The 15,943-nt window shown below is 50.2% G+C and overlaps 6 protein-coding genes across 6 annotated transcripts; 3 read left to right on the top strand and 3 right to left on the bottom strand.

Annotated features, from left to right (window-relative positions):
* Positions 1-253: 253 nt before the first annotated feature.
* N7457_007423 (uncharacterized protein) lies at positions 254-1,843 on the top strand (the record flags this gene model as incomplete). The annotated part of the gene is made up of 7 exons (XM_057178466.1): positions 254-379; positions 431-472; positions 549-951; positions 1,006-1,211; positions 1,267-1,346; positions 1,404-1,571; positions 1,630-1,843. The coding sequence occupies 7 exons, from the start codon at positions 254-256 to the stop codon at positions 1,841-1,843; spliced, it is 1,239 nt and encodes a 412-aa protein (XP_057030210.1).
* Positions 1,844-2,160: 317 nt separating this feature from the next.
* On the bottom strand, positions 2,161-5,712 carry N7457_007422 (leucine--tRNA ligase CDC60; the record flags this gene model as incomplete). The annotated part of the gene is made up of 4 exons (XM_057178465.1): positions 2,161-2,763; positions 2,815-3,013; positions 3,074-5,574; positions 5,638-5,712. 4 exons carry the CDS (start codon positions 5,710-5,712, stop codon positions 2,161-2,163), a joined length of 3,378 nt encoding a protein of 1,125 aa, XP_057030209.1.
* Positions 5,713-6,244: 532 nt separating this feature from the next.
* On the top strand, positions 6,245-7,075 carry N7457_007421 (mitochondrial 54S ribosomal protein mL61; the record flags this gene model as incomplete). Its single annotated transcript, XM_057178464.1, has 2 exons — positions 6,245-6,283; positions 6,500-7,075. The coding sequence occupies 2 exons, from the start codon at positions 6,245-6,247 to the stop codon at positions 7,073-7,075; spliced, it is 615 nt and encodes a 204-aa protein (XP_057030208.1).
* Positions 7,076-7,447: 372 nt separating this feature from the next.
* Positions 7,448-11,789, bottom strand: N7457_007420 (MRX complex DNA-binding subunit; the record flags this gene model as incomplete). The annotated part of the gene is made up of 7 exons (XM_057178463.1): positions 7,448-7,456; positions 7,507-11,280; positions 11,343-11,433; positions 11,516-11,543; positions 11,613-11,614; positions 11,669-11,685; positions 11,727-11,789. 7 exons carry the CDS (start codon positions 11,787-11,789, stop codon positions 7,448-7,450), a joined length of 3,984 nt encoding a protein of 1,327 aa, XP_057030207.1.
* A 416-nt stretch (positions 11,790-12,205) lies between these two features.
* Positions 12,206-13,482, top strand: N7457_007419 (GATA transcription factor LreB; the record flags this gene model as incomplete). Its single annotated transcript, XM_057178462.1, has 2 exons — positions 12,206-13,337; positions 13,439-13,482. 2 exons carry the CDS (start codon positions 12,206-12,208, stop codon positions 13,480-13,482), a joined length of 1,176 nt encoding a protein of 391 aa, XP_057030206.1.
* Positions 13,483-14,170: 688 nt separating this feature from the next.
* On the bottom strand, positions 14,171-15,260 carry N7457_007418 (uncharacterized protein; the record flags this gene model as incomplete). The annotated part of the gene is made up of 3 exons (XM_057178461.1): positions 14,171-14,594; positions 14,670-14,969; positions 15,022-15,260. 3 exons carry the CDS (start codon positions 15,258-15,260, stop codon positions 14,171-14,173), a joined length of 963 nt encoding a protein of 320 aa, XP_057030205.1.
* Positions 15,261-15,943: the final 683 nt, after the last annotated feature.

Below are 15,943 nucleotides of genomic sequence, written 5' to 3'. Positions count from 1 at the left end.
TCCACGGTCCCCGCAGGTGGGGGCGTCTCACTCATCATCAGGCTTTCAGCTCAATCGCTTTCTCTTCCTCTCTATCTCAGCCTCGCGCTTACTTTGTCGGCCTGTTTTATTTTAACTCTTCAAGTCACCAGGCATCATTCAGTCCGTATAGCTAGTCTATTTGATGAGGATTTCGCGTCACCATCTTGTCTGAAATCGCAGATATACACCGCTCCTTGTACTGCATCAACCTTCAGCTATTGTCCAGCCCAAGATGCTCTCAGCCCGGGGAATAAAAAATGTCAAGGAACTGGCGGTTCCCTGGCGGTTCAGTCTAACTCAGACCTATGATCCAAAGGAGAATCCCACTGGGCTCATTTCACTTGGCATGGCGGAAAATGTATATATCTTCAACCTGGAGGCCTTGCGCGAAAGCTGACAACTGAACCAGAAACCAATGAGAGCGGAGATGGCCAAGTATATCAACGAAAAGGTATATATCTTGAGCTTCTCCTTTGGACGAAGTTCATACCAATGAGCTAGAATCCCGCCCTAATGATCCTGCATAGATTGTCTTCACCCAGGACTCTGTCAGCTACCGCTCAAGTGCACCAACAGCGGCAAGGTTGCCAGCTGCCGTCGCAGCTCATTTGAACAATATCCTCAGTCCATATGTCCCAATTGATCCCGAGCAGATCTTTGTCGCAGATTCTCCAACCTCCCTTGGCAGTATGCTGGGATACAGTCTCGCAGAACGCGGGGACGGGATTCTGGTCAACAGGCCTGTATATGGTCGCTTTGAGCTCGACTATGGCGTTGAAGCTGGTGTTGAAATGGTCTACGCTGATACAGCTACCGAGGAAGCGTTTTCTCCTGCTTCTGTAGAGAAGTACGAGCTAGCTTTGGAGAGGGCCAAGCAACGTGGGATGAAGATTCGGGCTGTGCTGCTTGTGAACCCGCATAATCCTGTTGGTGAGTTATATATATCGTGATATTCGCTGAATCAAACTGACAGATTATTACTAGGCCGTTGTTACCCTGTTGAGACACTCAAAGCGATTGCTAGGTTCTGTGATAAACACTGTCTCCATCTCATTAGTGATGAGGTATATGCTTCTTGTGTTTTTGATTCTGGTGACCCCGATGCTGTGCCATTTACATCAATCCTTTCTCTGGATTTTACAGGGCTGATAGATCCGAGTTTGGTTCATGTCTTGTACGGGTTTAGCAAGGTAAGTGGCAAATAATCCTAATAAAGGCAATCCATTTAACATAACTTCATCATAGGACTTCGCGTCTGGAGGTCTTCACCTCGGATTCCTGGTGACTCAAAACCAACAGCTTCGTCAAGCCTGCAAAGCGATACTGTGAGGTTTCCCTTATCATGGCAGAACGACCTCTGCCATAGGACTAACCCTATATAGGAGACTCCATGGTGCCTCGCAAGCAGCGGTAACAATTGGCACTGCGGTTCTAGAAGACCAAGAATTTGTATCAAGCTTCACAGCTAAGGCAAGACAAGGCCTTGCTTCAGCGTACCGGATTACGACTTCCTTTCTCAACAAGGAGGGAATCAACTATATCAAGGGCGGGTGAGTAGATATGTCCACAAGACATATTGTTCGAATGCCCGACTAATCTCGTCATTAGAAATGCCGGTTTCTTCGTCTACATTGATTTATCACCTTATCTCCCCGCTGGTGCTGGTATTTCTCCGCGAGAACGGGAATTTGCTCTGGCGCAGAGGTTTGTCAATGCTGGTGTCTTCTTACACCCCGGGGAGGAGCATTCGAGGGATGTCGGGTGGTTCCGGTTGGTCTTCTCACAAGAAGAGGAGACGTTGAGGGAAGGGCTTAAGAGGTGAGTTTTATTTACTTTTGGTTTTTTGATTGCCGTGCATTTATCTGTTCGGTTGACTGATGCATTGTGTTGTGGCCTTCATAGGTTATTGAGTGCTTTGAAGCCGAATGCATGAAACATTGCCAGCTTCGCTTTCAAGAAATATCCCTGTTAGAACTTGGATGTTGCAGGACGAGGTCGATGATTGTGTACGTGAATGGCTAGGGACCTAGAGGATACAACTAAACTATTGGAATTGTATATGCTGTATGTCTTTTGATTTTTTGCATAAACTCATCAAGCATAATCTTGAAGAAACCGGCAAACGAGACTAAAAGTCATTTATTCGACGTTGACAAACTGGAAGGAGGGGGTTCCAGGAACGGCATTCTCGCCGGCCAGACCCTCACGCTTCTCACCAGTGCCAACAACCTCGCCAGTCTTACCACCCTCATCGACAGCAATGACCTCAATCTCCTTGAAGCCAGAAGTGCGCTTCAGACCACCCACCATCTCGGACAGAACAGCGAGCTCATCGAAGGGAAGCTTGCGGTCGAAGACAGTGGCCGGACTCTCGCCAGCGTTCACCAGGCGGCGCTTCAGGTTCTGAACGAAGGGCATGGCCTTCTTCATCTCACCGAGCTTGCCAACCTTGGAGTTGAGCTCCTTGTCATTGAAGGAGATGGTAAGCGAGTCGAAGGCATCGCGCACCAAGTCAATGTACTTCTCCTGCCAGGCGGGGAACTTCTTGGCAACGAAGATGGTGAGCTTCTTGGGCTTGCGGGGGTCGAAGCCTGCGGCCTTGCCCTTGGAGAGCTTCTTGGTGAAGTTGGCCTCCGAGCCCATGATGTTGCTGGCGGTACCACGGACGTAGTTCTGAGCGGCGGTCAGCTCGGGAGAAGGCTCCGGAACAGTGGGGAACTGAGCGAAGTGAATAGACTCGGGCTATTTGATGTTAGATCAAAACTCAGAATGAAATGTAGAAAGCGAACTGACCTTGTTGAGGACCTCGAGCCAGATGTACTCAGCCCAGTGAGGAATGATGGGGGCGAGCATGAGAGCCTGCAGCTCAACGTAGCGCAGAACAGTATCGCGGTGCATACCAACGCCAGCAGCGGTGGAAGCCTCACGGTAGCTGTCACGAGCGCTGGTGAAGTCATAAAGACCAGCCTTAAGAGCAAGCTTGAAGTTGGTGCTATAAAAAAGGTTAGATTTCAGTATCAATGGGATAAATGCAGCGCAATGCAGAACTTACTCCTGGTAGTGCTTCTGAGTCTCACGAACGAGGCTGTTAAGCTCGTTGTTGAACAGCTTGTCAGCGAAGGCATCGGCAGCACCAGTACGCAAAGTCTGATCCTTGGTGACCTCCTCGATCCACTCCTTCAAGGTGTACAGACGCAGAATGTTGCTGTTGGCAACTGTCTCCTCGAAGTTGGCATCTTCAATGCTGTCACCAGCATCGGCAAATGCAATACGGGTAGCATCAGCACCGAACTTGTCGACGGCATCCTTGAGGGTCAGGAAGTTGCCGGTACTCTTGCTCATCTTCTCGCCGTTAAGGAGCAAGTGGCCGTTGGCACGGACACCACGGGGCCAGTACTCCTTGGGGAAGAGGGCAATGTGAATGTAAAGGAAGAAAGTCAAGTGGTTCTGGATCAAGTCCTTGCCCGAGACACGAACGTCCAGAGGGTACCAGTACTCGAACTCACGGCGCATGGACTGCAGAGATTCCTTGCTGATTCCACTCTTGGAGATAAGGTCGTCGCTAATCTCGCGTCGTGTGAAAATGTAGTCCCAGACCTCGTCAGTCATCTGGTCCGCGGTCAACTTCAGGGGGCCGGTGGTCTTGCCGTATCGGTCACCGTGCAGAAGGTGAGCGATGGTGTAGTAGGCCATGTACACAGTGCTGTCACTCAGACTCTCAACCAGGAACTGCTTGTCCCATGGCAGCTGGGATCCGAGACCGTAGGTTCTGGCACATGCCCAGCGGTTCAGCCACGACAGGTTCTTCTCGAATCCATTCCTGCACTCGGCGGAGTAGGTGTTGAGGTTGTTAACAACGTGGTTCAGGGTCTCCTGCTGCCACTCGGCATCATTCTCACCGTAGTTCAGGAACCACTGGCCCAGGTAGGCAACGACACAGTCGTCACCACTACGGCTGACGACCTTGCCCATGGGGTCAGCGAAGGGGAAGGCATCGCCGCTGTCGTAGAGTGCCTGGCGGACCTTGTCCTTTGCAGCACTGACGGGCTCACCCTTGAAGTCACCAACCAGCATAGTTCCCTTGTAGAAACCTTCCATGTATGCCAAATCCTTGGCCTGGGCAAGCTGTGTGGCGTCCTTGGGAGAGTTGATCTTCAGCTCCTTGACCAGAGCAGGGGCGGTCAAGTTACCGTAGGTAGGAGTGTCAATGAGGGGGAAGATTTCTAGCTCAGCCCACTCCTTTTGGATACCGTAGTATTCGGCCTTCTTGGCCAAATCCATCAAGGTGGCGTAATCGTCAGGGCTGTCGGAGGGAACAGAGGTAACAACACCAGTACCCTTAGCGGCTGAAACACTCTCCATAGGCAGAATGCGGATACCTGCAGTGTGGAAAGACAAGGGTGCGTTGACCAAGGTTCCAACAAAGGCAGAACCGGCCACCTCAAGAACCTGGGGGAGCTCGTCTTGGGTCTTAGGGAACTTATCACCAAAGAAGTGGCCTTGGAAGGCCATGTTCCAAGCAGCACGCTTGGTTACAACAATGTACTCCTTCTCCTTCAGCTTGAAGAGACCGTAGTTGATCTTGGGACCGACGAAGCAGCTGGTCTGGCCATACATGGTCTCGGGACGCAAAGTAGCGGGGACGAAGTAAACCTTGGCGTCATCTTCGATCTTTCCCTTCACGAGCTCTGCCATTTTCGGGGACCATTCCTTAACCTGGAGTTTAATAGCCGAGTATTCCTGGGGACCGATGCCCTCACCCTCAGTGCGGTCGTGGTCCATGCAAGGCTGGCCGTCCTTGGGCGAGTAGATGGTGTAACGGTTGCCGTACATGATCTTTCCGAGCTCGTGCAGGCGGTTCATCTGCCAGCGCACGAAAGCATCATAGTATGGGTTAGCGTCGGTGGTGACGAACTGACGGCGCCAATCGACGCGGGCACCCATGCTGTCAAGATCACGGATGGCAAGAGGGGGGAAGTGGTCCAGCCAGTGAGCAGCATCAGCAAACTTGTGGATTTCCTCCAGAGGAACACCAATTGCCAGCATGATCTGGAATTGGTACTTCATCTTCACAGTCTTGGCAGCGGCCTTGCTCTTCTTGCCCGAGAACTTCTCGGCAGCCTCGGTCTTGACCTCTTGTGTGGGGGCTGCGACGCTATCCTGAGCGGCCTCGGCCTCCTCGTTGTATCCTTCGAAGCCCTGACCGAACTTCTTCACTTCGTTGGCAAGCTTATCGGCACAGGCCTTGATAGGCATACCAGTGCAGTGGAAGCCCAGAGGGAAAAGGGCACGCTTGCCCTCCATGCGGGCAAATCCGGCCATGAACTCGACCTTACTAGCAGTGAAGCTGTGTCCGGCGTGCAGAGTACCGTTCATGTAAGGGTAGGCCATGGTACCGAAGAACTTGGGGTACTTCTCACGGAGCTCCGCGGGGCTCATAGCACCCTGGGGGGCTTCCTCGAATGAGGGGGCATTGACCTCAAAAACCTTGTTCTCCTTCCATTGTGCCTGGTACTTCTTTTCGATCGCGACCAGAGTGTCTCGCTTTTCGGTCTAGCAGGTGAATTATCAGTTAGCAAGTGAAAGTGGGCGATGGTGGGGGAGGGGTATATCAACGTTTTCCAGTTTGAGGGTGTTCTTTGAGCTGTTGCTCGGATCGAGCACAGCTGCGGATGCAGCAGCGGCGGCCATGTTTTCTGATTGTCAGAATTGGCCTATAATTTCCCTTGGAGAGCGGAGGGGAACAAAAGAATCGCGGGGCGAGATATAAAATCTGTTTGTTCAGTTTGTGAGTCAAGGTAATACGCCCGTATGGTATTTTACGGAGGCTCCACAGTGCGCTTCGACGCTGTATAGTACGATATAGAGAGAGGTTGGAGAATAGGAAGAGAAGGAGATGGACTTGACTCAGCAAATATATCAGCCCATTAGCGTCAGATAAATATGATTGTTTGCTCTCAAAGTGCGACCTAAGTGATTGTTCCAAGTGAGTGCTCGATACCATCTATAGATTGGAGGCTACACGTGACTATCACGGAGCAACTTCTTCGCCGACAAGCGCATCTGCGATAAATTTCCCCGATCAACAAACTCGCGATTCTGGTCTAATATCACCTGCCAGCAAGCAAGAATTTTGCCAATTGCTGTTGCAATCTTGCCTTATCCCTCCCCTCAAATCTCTAATCGCACAAGGGCCAGCCCCTGTGCGTAACAACCTTCCAACATGGTCAACTTGTTCAAGCGGCTTCGGAAGCTGCAAACTGTAAGTCAAGCTGCTCTCAACTCTCATTCCAGGGGGTCTCTGAAGTAACGCGAAGTCATGAACTAATTGAATTCTTTTCTTGTTGACAGAGGGTAAGCCAAAACTCCGTCTCGTTAGATCTCCGACCTTTGACCTCCGAAGGCCAAACTCGCGCTGTCTTCCATGGTATAGCCGAAAAGCAATCAATCAACTGACTCGCTGCTTTCATTATTCCAGATGCTCAATACCAAGATTGGCACCGGTGCCGCCATCTTCCCTAGCCTTACCTCCGCAACAAAAGAATTCCCAGCCGTTACCCGACTCCACCTCACATATGCACGCAAGATCGACCATGGCCACGCAGGCGCACGGCATTTCTGGCGTAACTGCCTTCCGCGACTAAAATATCACAACCCGGGCGTGCCGATGACAGTGACACAGACGTCCGACCAGCAAGGACCCTCAGCATTGACGATCTACTTCGCCGAACGGGCCGGCAATGCCGCAACAGCCCTCGCGGAAGAGAGGAAGGTTACCGATGATCTTGCACCGCCCGCTGACGCCAATGAGCAATCGGTCGTTCTGGACGTCAAGAACCGCTCGTACCAACAGATCTGGGATCGTGTGCAGGCTATGACAGGCGCGAAGAGCGTCCCTGCCACTAGCGAGGACACCGCGTTGTTGCAAAAGTTGGCGGATATCAAGAAGAAGTCTGGTCCGGATCGTCAGCGTGTGCAGGCTATCCGACAGGCCAAGAAGGACCAGGAGCGCATGCTTGCTGAGGCTAGAGGTCAGGTGGACAAGCAAGTGTAAGATAGTGCAATTTTGTTCCGGTGTTGTCTTTAGTGTCGATTGATCGATCCAACTGGTTTCTCTGTCTTGAGAAACCGGCTGTCTGTAGCATAGCATCTTTTTTTCCTTACGACTATGTATTTTTTGGGAATATCTTTTAATGCGCATGCCGCATTCTCTTATTCAGATTTCGTGAACTTTTAGATGGAACGAGGCATAGGTATCAAATAGCAATAGAAGGACAAGAGAATAAAATGACAATATCCACGTCGAAGTATGCTTCATTTGAAGTAGGCCAGACAGATTGGAGAAAAACATCACTCCAAGCAAAAATGGCACGGGCACATGATATGTTTGAAAACGATTAAAAGGGAGAGGACATTCAGAAGTATATTACATGACCTAGAAAACTTTTAGCAAGATTTTACGCAGAAATCGTGTTAAAAACATACCTCAGCAATTGACTGCCGCTCAATGATCGATTTCTGTCTCTCGTTGCGCGAAACGCGGTAGTAATAGTCGCTGAAGTCACCGCATTGCATATGGCGCAGGAATTCCTCATCGTGGGTGATGACGATCAATTGGAAGTTAGCCTGCTGCTGACGAGTACGGATGATATCATGCAGCGACTCGGCGAGAGATCGAATGTTGTCCCGATCCAGGTTTGTTGTGGGTTCATCAAGTGCAATAAGACCGCAGTTGACACCGAAACATTCCGCAAGGGCAAGGCGAATGATGATACTAGCCAGTACCTTTTGACCTGCACTGCAACGCCCTCGCATATCCATCTCTGCGCCTGACTTGACCATACAAACACGGTAATTGTATGATCGGTTACCCTTGGCGTTCTCGTTGTCAGACCGAATTAGGATTGTGTCAACATCCGTTCCGCGATATGTCTTTTGCCAGAGTTCACCTGCAATCGCGTTGATTTCTGCCATCTTTAGACTGTGGTATTGCATGATTGCTTTGTCAAGAGCGCCAGCGTATCGAGCCAGATCTTCAACAGCGGCTTTGGTAGTCTCAACCCTGATATGCGATTCCTTGTACTTAGCAGATGCATCTTTGTAATCTGTGTTCCAGTCCGCCAGCAGCTGCATCAGCTGGTCATCCTTAGACTTCATTTCACCCATCTTGCTCGCCTGTTTGGCAGCAATGGCATTGTGCTCACGAGTCCAGCGCTCTGATTCTTGCTTGAAACGGCCTCGGTCCACTTCGGCGTTTTGCGCTTCCAGTTGCTCAACCTCTTCAACGACTTTGTCCAGAGATCGGGTGGCCTGGCGATATGTCAAGTTGTCGGAGTATTGCCGTTTTGTGTTTTCACTGTCTTTGAGTTGGGTCGAAATCTTATTGATTGCCCTTGTGATCTCACTTTGTTCGGCTTCGAGTTTGCCAATTTCAGCTTCAATTTGTTGCAGCTCCTGCTTGCTACGCTCAAGTTGATCCGGACCCCCTCGTTCATTGTAGGAGTTGATGTCGTCATTGGCAAGGTCAAGCTGATGAATATTTTCGGATAATCGGCTGATCTCGTGCTGTAGATCCCGTTCACGTTCGTCTGCTCGCTGGCTGATATCGTCATAACGGGCCTGGGCTTGGAGCAGTTCTGGCGTGAGATTTTCAATATCTCGATCTGCTTTCTCAATTGCTTCCCGCTGCTGGTTGTTGAGCTTCTTGAATTCGTTCATTCGAACAATCAGGTCTGCTTTCTTTTCCAACTGGAACTTGGCATTGTCCAGGTTGCTCTTCACGTCTCTGAACTCAAGCTCGAGTTTGTTGATCTCAGTTCGCGTCTTTTCTTTCTCGTTTGTCACTTTTGTGAGAGCCTTTTTCATCTCGCGGGACTTTTCATTGACTGAAGCGATTTGTTCCTGAATGTCTTCCAAGGTACGAGCAGTTGAACTATCTTGCTGGTTTGCAGAAAGCTCTTGAATTTGAGCCTTGATTGTCTTAATCTCCGTGTCGTAACGGGAAATAGTGCTGACTGTTTTAGCAAGCCCTTCGATTTCACGCTTGCTTTCTGTCTTCTCGCTGACCTTCCTGTCATGAGTTTCCAGTTTGTCCAGAAGCTGATCACGCTGGGATTCACATTCTTGTTCTTCATGTTCCAAGTCGGGAATTACATTCTCTGATAAACGAACCCAAGTATCGTAGGATGCACTGGCCTCACGGGCAGTTTCGAGATCCTCTTCGAGGCTCTTCAAAGCCTCATCTTCAGCATCCAGGCCAGCCTTCTTAACCAGAGCTTCCAGTTTTCTTGTGAACACCTGGAGTTCCGACTCATTCTTGAACGATCTTTGGCATGTTCGGCACAACTTTGTTCGCTTGGCAGCATCAAGACATTTGTTGAGATATTCCCCCATTCCGGCATATTGATCAGCGTCTTTTCGAGCGAGATCATACTGTGCCTGGCGCTCCTTCACAATTTCAGGATACTCGGAAGGCTCTGCGTCGACTGCTTGGTGGATTTCTTTTACACATTCGTCAAGTTCCTTTTGACGTTGTTTGAGGTTTTTCTTAGCGGTCTTGAGCTTGAACTCGACATGCTCTAGTTCTCGGCTCACACCATCACGCTCTCGCTCAGAATCGGCGACCTGTTTTACTTCGGTATCGAGAGCCTGTTGGAAGGCTCGCTCCAGTGTCTCGGGCTGCCAATCTTGACCAACAACTTTTTGCAGGCGATCGCCATGAGCCCCTATCATCGTTTGTAGGCTGCGCTCTCGATCCTTGGATTCTTTCTTGAGATGAGCAAGGCGAGCTAGGTCTCCAGCCTTCTTGGTTGAATCAATCAGCTCGGTGTTTAATCTTGAACTTTCATCCTCGAGACGATGGATCTCCGCGTTGGTCTCCTGGATATTTTGATCCCAGGAGGCATTTTTGGCGCGCTCTTTCGCGTGCTGAAGCCTTGACGTGATGTCCTCGAGCTTTGATTCAAGCGCACCCTGGAATCCCTCATCAACATCAATTTCATTGAGTTTTCTTTGGTAAGTCGTTGCCTCCTTGTCATTCGTCGCAATCTGTCGTTTTGCCGCATTTTTGGTCTCCTGGAGCGCCGACTTCATTTGCCCAATCTCGTTTAACTTTTCTTGGACGTCGCGGAGCTCTTTTTGGGCTTCACGCTTCACACGATCTAGGGATTGGTTCTGCTCTTTCAAAAGGCGTTTGATCTTCTGCATGAATGAGTTAATCTCAGACTGATCCATTTTGTCGTCAAGACCACGGATGTTGTTGGCACGCGCAATGTCATTGATCATGTTTTGGCGTCTTTGAGTCTGTCGCTCGAAATTGGCTTTGTCGTTCTCAAACTTCCCGTTCTCAGCCTGTTTTAGGCCAAGGCGTTGCCGAGTCTGCTCAATCCGTTCCTTAATCTCCATATAGTTCTCCTTATGGGACTCCTCTTGTTGCTGATACTGGATCTGCTTCGCTTCGAATTGCTCTAGGGTGGATTCAAGCCATTCATCAGAGTCATCAAGTTCAACTAAATGCCTCTTCAGGTTGTCGATCGTAGTTTGAATGCTTTTAGCTTCAATGCGCTTGCCCTCGAGAGCACCAAGAACCTGGGCGTAACTTTCTGATTGCGTCCAAGCCTTATCAGCGAGCTCCGCTACACGCCGCATCTCTTTCGACATCAGTTGCGTGTCCTCACGCAAGGCCTCAATTTCATCTTGAAGTTTGACGGATCTTTTCTCGGCACGATCCGCCTTGTCTTTATCTTCTTTCGCATGCTGTTGAATAATCTTGAATTTGCCAAGCTCCTCGTTCTGTTTCTTTCGCAGTGCTTTGATATTGTCAATGGCCTTGGTGTACTTCATAGCCTCGAAAATTTCGTCGAATCTTTTCTTTAACGCTGCTGGTTCACTCATTGGCCACAAACTTTCGTCTTGGTGACAGAAAATGACCGAATCTAGCACAGCCTTCGAAACGCCTAGATACTGCGGCATAATCTGATCCAGCTCGGCTACGCGAGATGAAATAGCCGTACGTTCGCCATTTTTGACCATCAACAACTGGCCCTCAAGAGTTTTTTGTTGTCGGGTGGTTTTCTTGACCGTAAGCTGTAGACTGCGCGTGGCAACCATTTTCGCCCCGGAGGTGCTTTTGAACGAAAGTTTCACCTGGGCCAGTACCTCCTTCTCACCACATAGCTTCGGGTCGTGAATAAAAGCACCGCCTTTGCTGTTCGGAGGTAGATCGCCCGTTGTGGCATATTTGAGACACTCGATGATGGTCTACATACCCGTCAGTCCACTGCTGTTGGCAACTCTGGGGTTTGCATTTCGCTATGCCGCACCGTCTTTCCTGATCCATTGTACCCGACAATCAATGTGAGAGGTGTGTGAAATTGTATCGTTTCGCTACGCGTATTATCGAAGGAACGGATTCTAGAACCGGTGCCGTTGGATGAGCATGAGTGCAGTTACCCTCCGCAGTGGTTGCACGCGGATTGGAAACATCGAAACATACCCCAGGATAGAGAGCTTATCAATCTTCGCTGTGATGTGTTAAATAACTGTTGGAACGTTCTTGTTCTCGCGGCGAGGTATAAAATTGTTGCACTTACACCTGAAAATCGATCAGCATCGCGGCATGGGGTCTCGGGGGACGATCCACACTTACATTCTGAACAAACGCTCCTAGGCAGTTGAGCCCTTTAGCTGTTAGCTTGATTGAATACCAAGGTCATGCAGCTAGAGACCGATCTCCAGAGAAACGAAAGTGCTCGGATCGCCTCGTGCATTGTGATCGGTCACATAGTTGCCGCGTCAAGCCAACACGAAGTCACGTGGATCGTCCTAAAGTGCAGGCCCACAGGGGAGCGCCATCAACCAGCGATGGCCGGGTGCTATTTCCACTGTGCGCTCTTTACAGGGGGATTCAGGCCTTTATTTGAAGAATGTGTATATTCTGAGAGACATACTGTCCAATACCACGCCCCTTTGACCCCCCTCCGACGTACCGCGGGCCTTGAAGTTGGATGATGGTCATTTCGCCTTCAACACACTCTCTACTATATTCCGGGCTCGTGCAAGCACGTTTTTAGGGGACAATCCTTGGTACTTCAAGGGAGCAACGCTGAATCTCAAGACAATCAACGAAGTGCAGCCCTAGTGCACGCATACCTGTCTTGTTCAAGTTCTCTGTACCGCACTCGATATGGCTCTGAGCCGCCCGCCAGCGTATGAGGGTACGTCTCTACCCACCTCCCAAGCGAGGTCCGGTCCCAACGAAGCGCCCCCTATATATTCAATGGATCAGCAGCAAGTTCCAGGATCATACGGTGGGCACTACAGCATACAAGGTCCCCAGCGCGGAGGATATCAAGGCCCCCCAAATGAGCCATGGATCGAGCGAGTCCTCGATGAAATGAAGGACATGCTCCTTCTCCTTACCCCCCTGGGTCGAATCACTTACGCCACACCATCGTGCAAGCACATCACCGGGCGTGCTCCGAAACAACTCGAGGGAAGTCTTCTGTCGCAATACATTCATGAGGACGACCAGTCAATCTTCCAAAGAGATTTGGACGATTCGGTCGCCGCAAACCAATCGTTTCGGACCCATATACGTTTTCAAAAGGCCGGCAGCACATACTGTCTCATGGAGGCATACGGTCATCCGCATATCGCAAATCAGGACGAGCGCCAGGGCGGAGGAAACACTCCAATCCACGAGCGCTGCACCGGCTTTTTCCTCATGTGCCGACCGTATCCCAACAGGATCTCGCAGTTGCTAGACTCATTTTTGGAACATAAGATTGAGAATGCACGCCTGATTCAACAGATTGCCAAACTGAAGCAAGAAGAGGATGAAGAGGCGACCGCCGCGCGGGCATCTTACTCCAAGGGCGACTCGGATCGTCGTGCTCCCTTGGCCGATACCCACGGCCAACACTCTGCTCCAGGGGAAATATCTAGCGATCCTGATACTACAGACACCGTGGCACCAAACTCGGACGAGTCCGATACCAGCCAGTCAACAGACTCCTACCGAGAGCCCAACACCAGCGGAGCATATTCGCACATCGACGGTATCGAAATTATGACTGGTCTCAACTACGCAGATGGCGAGAGATCGCAGGGCCTCAGCACAGGTCTTAGCCGCGGTCGGCTTGTGCATTGCGATATCGACATTACTACAGCTGCTGACCAAGAGCGCACTGCTCAGGAAGGTGACCGGCGGAAGAGACTCAAGGCCCAACATGTTTGTGGCGATTGTGGAACTGCGGATTCGCCCGAATGGAGAAAAGGGCCTAATGGGCCTAAGACCTTGTGCAATGCATGTGGCTGTAAGTTATATCCACTGCCCCGCCCCAACCATCACCCAACGTGCATTTCGTACCTATCTCATATTGGCGTCGCACGCGCTAATCCTGGTGACGTCTTTTAGTGCGCTGGTCCAAAAAAGAGAAGAAACGCCAGGAATCGGCCTGATTCTTCACTTTCGGCTTGTCTCCTTTGCTCGGGCTGGCGACCTGCCAAGGTCTGGCGGGAATTACTTCCTGTCTGCTCTCATTGTTTTTTTCATTTTGTCCTGCGAGTTCACGTTAGGATACCCCTGTTCGTTCTTCTGGTGCTTTGCCATTCAAGCATGCTGTCCTCTGTGCTGGGTTTCCAGCATGTCGGTTTCCCATGACTGATTCTCGAACGAGCCCCATGCCCGCTGTGGCATGGGTGACGATTTTATGTCCTGTGATTATAATCTCCCTTCAATGTACACCGTACATGTACATAGCTCGCCGCTCATCGTATGCGGCCCCAGTCCATTTTACATACATTGTGTACTTGATGCACTACGGACACTTCATATTCATAATATCTCACAATGTTGATTACGGGGAATTAAAGAATTTTTCAACAAACACAAAGGTCGGAGTAAATCCAAAGTCCAACGCCGAAGATGACGGTATGTACCAAGGACTTGTGAGCATCTGGCCAATAAAAGGCGAGCCCGTAGAGCCTTGCACAGGGAGGACGCAAGGCATGGAACATCAAGCCCATTTCAACGTCATCATCCCTGTCCCGGTAAATAATGAAGGTGATGTATAACAGCAATAAGCAATAAGCAATAAGTGGTATCACAAAAAACACAATATCTCGCATCGAATAATTCATCATCCATTCAGGTCTTTGAGGCTTTTTTTGGTGGCGGCGGGAAATACATCGGTGAACTTGACGAACTCTCCGCGTTGGCCTCTTGGGGTTGCGGTGAGGTGTATTGAGGTGAAGTCACACGAGAGTTATCCCGCAGTGGGAGGTCTGAGGAGGTACTGCCAAGTCGGTTGAAGGCCAACGTGCGCGGGGCAAAGGGTGAGATGTTCCCCCCATGCGCCATGGGCGGAATGCCTGGGGTCCGAGGAATCATGGCTGTTCCCCGGGGCATTGACCCGGGAGTCATGGGAATCATGCCGGGAGATTTAATGATCTCCTCTTCGAATTCTTCCTCGATGCGGCGCTCTTCCCTCTTCTCTAGGATTTCTTCGCGTTCTTCGGGAGTGATGAAGCAGGAGTGGATGTTCAAGCCGAGGATGACAGTATAGTGAACACTAAGCATTGTTAGTTGACTGTATATCTGTTGAAACAAAGCAAAAATAGCCTGGAGTGGAAGTGGTCGGACGCACATAATGATGACTGTAATAGCAAACAGCGATTTGGCTTGCATACAGTATGGAACATTGGATTTCTTATGAGCCACATTGCAACTCTTCGCGATATACCATGGCGCCCCGGGTTGAGAGTGATTAGGGTCTGATGTGTCAGATCCAGCTTGATAAACTGCTGACACGATATAAAGGATGATCAATGATGCATGGACAAAGACCGCAACAGGAGGATAGAATAGGTTCATCCAATGGGTCGGCAATTTGGTGATGAGGAAGAATGTGCTCAGGACACCAAGGACAAGGCTGTAGTTGGTGATGCTGTTCCTCAGTTAGCGATTGACCTTTGGACAGAGAGTGTAGGCAGCCATACAATCCAGACCAAACCATCGGGGGTTTATACGGCCTATAATTTGCTGCTGCGTATAATGCCTCGTTCGGGGCGCTGTTGAATCCATTGTCCGCTCCATCTTGCCATAATAATGTCCGATATAGATCGTGAGAAGCGATGCCCGTCAATGTCAATATCACGATGGTGATTGGAAACTCGGCGACCATCAACCAAAGGACGAACCGATGGTGCTTGTGCTTTTTTGGGAAGAAGAACTGCATTTTGGCGATGGTCTTGAAAATTTTGCAATGAAACCCGACGGTTTTTCTCCGAAGCTGACCCTTCAGCTGAAGCGCTTATGGAAGAAATACTGTGTGCAACGCGATTCGGCCAGACCGGCTGGCTTAGACATTCAGTCTATCGCACTTCAAGGACCAAATGCGTCGGCGTGGTAGAAGAGCGCAAAAAAGGTAGAAGAACTCAAGTCTGGGCGACCTGGAGGATGAGCATTAGATATGAGCTCGTGACCAACGAGTGGTCGGGGATGGAAGCCATCGTATGCATGAGGGGTCACGAATCAGCATGGCACAATCGTGCAGAGGACTAGATGTGTGTTTGGGAGGTGCATCTAGCCAATGCTTGAGGGCGGCAAAGCGCCAGCGCAAGTAGCAACCCGGGGTCATCACACCAATGAGACGGCGGAAATCGAGGGCAGGGTGCTAGTCATCACACACTAGAGTGTGTGATAGGATGATAGATCTGCATGGAGCGCCCATCACAGAATTTCCCTCAACGAGATCAAGCAAAACTTGTGCTCCGAACAAACTTGCAGGTATTAGTTCGAGGCGCCTGGAAAACCCCTACTGTGCGGTGATGTGAGTCGCATTTTGTGACTCCATATGCAGTGGTCTGTACATATACCCATGTTAGCCCCAATGTTAGGAGAACGGGAAGAGAAAACTTT

This window comes from Penicillium paradoxum, assembly GCF_028828445.1.
Source record: "Penicillium paradoxum strain IBT 22861 chromosome Unknown utg000006l_segment0_segment0, whole genome shotgun sequence".
Classification (NCBI taxonomy): Eukaryota; Fungi; Ascomycota; class Eurotiomycetes; order Eurotiales; family Aspergillaceae; genus Penicillium; species Penicillium paradoxum.
Note: the sequence above shows the minus strand (reverse complement) of the source record. Positions and strands in the feature narration are given on the sequence as shown.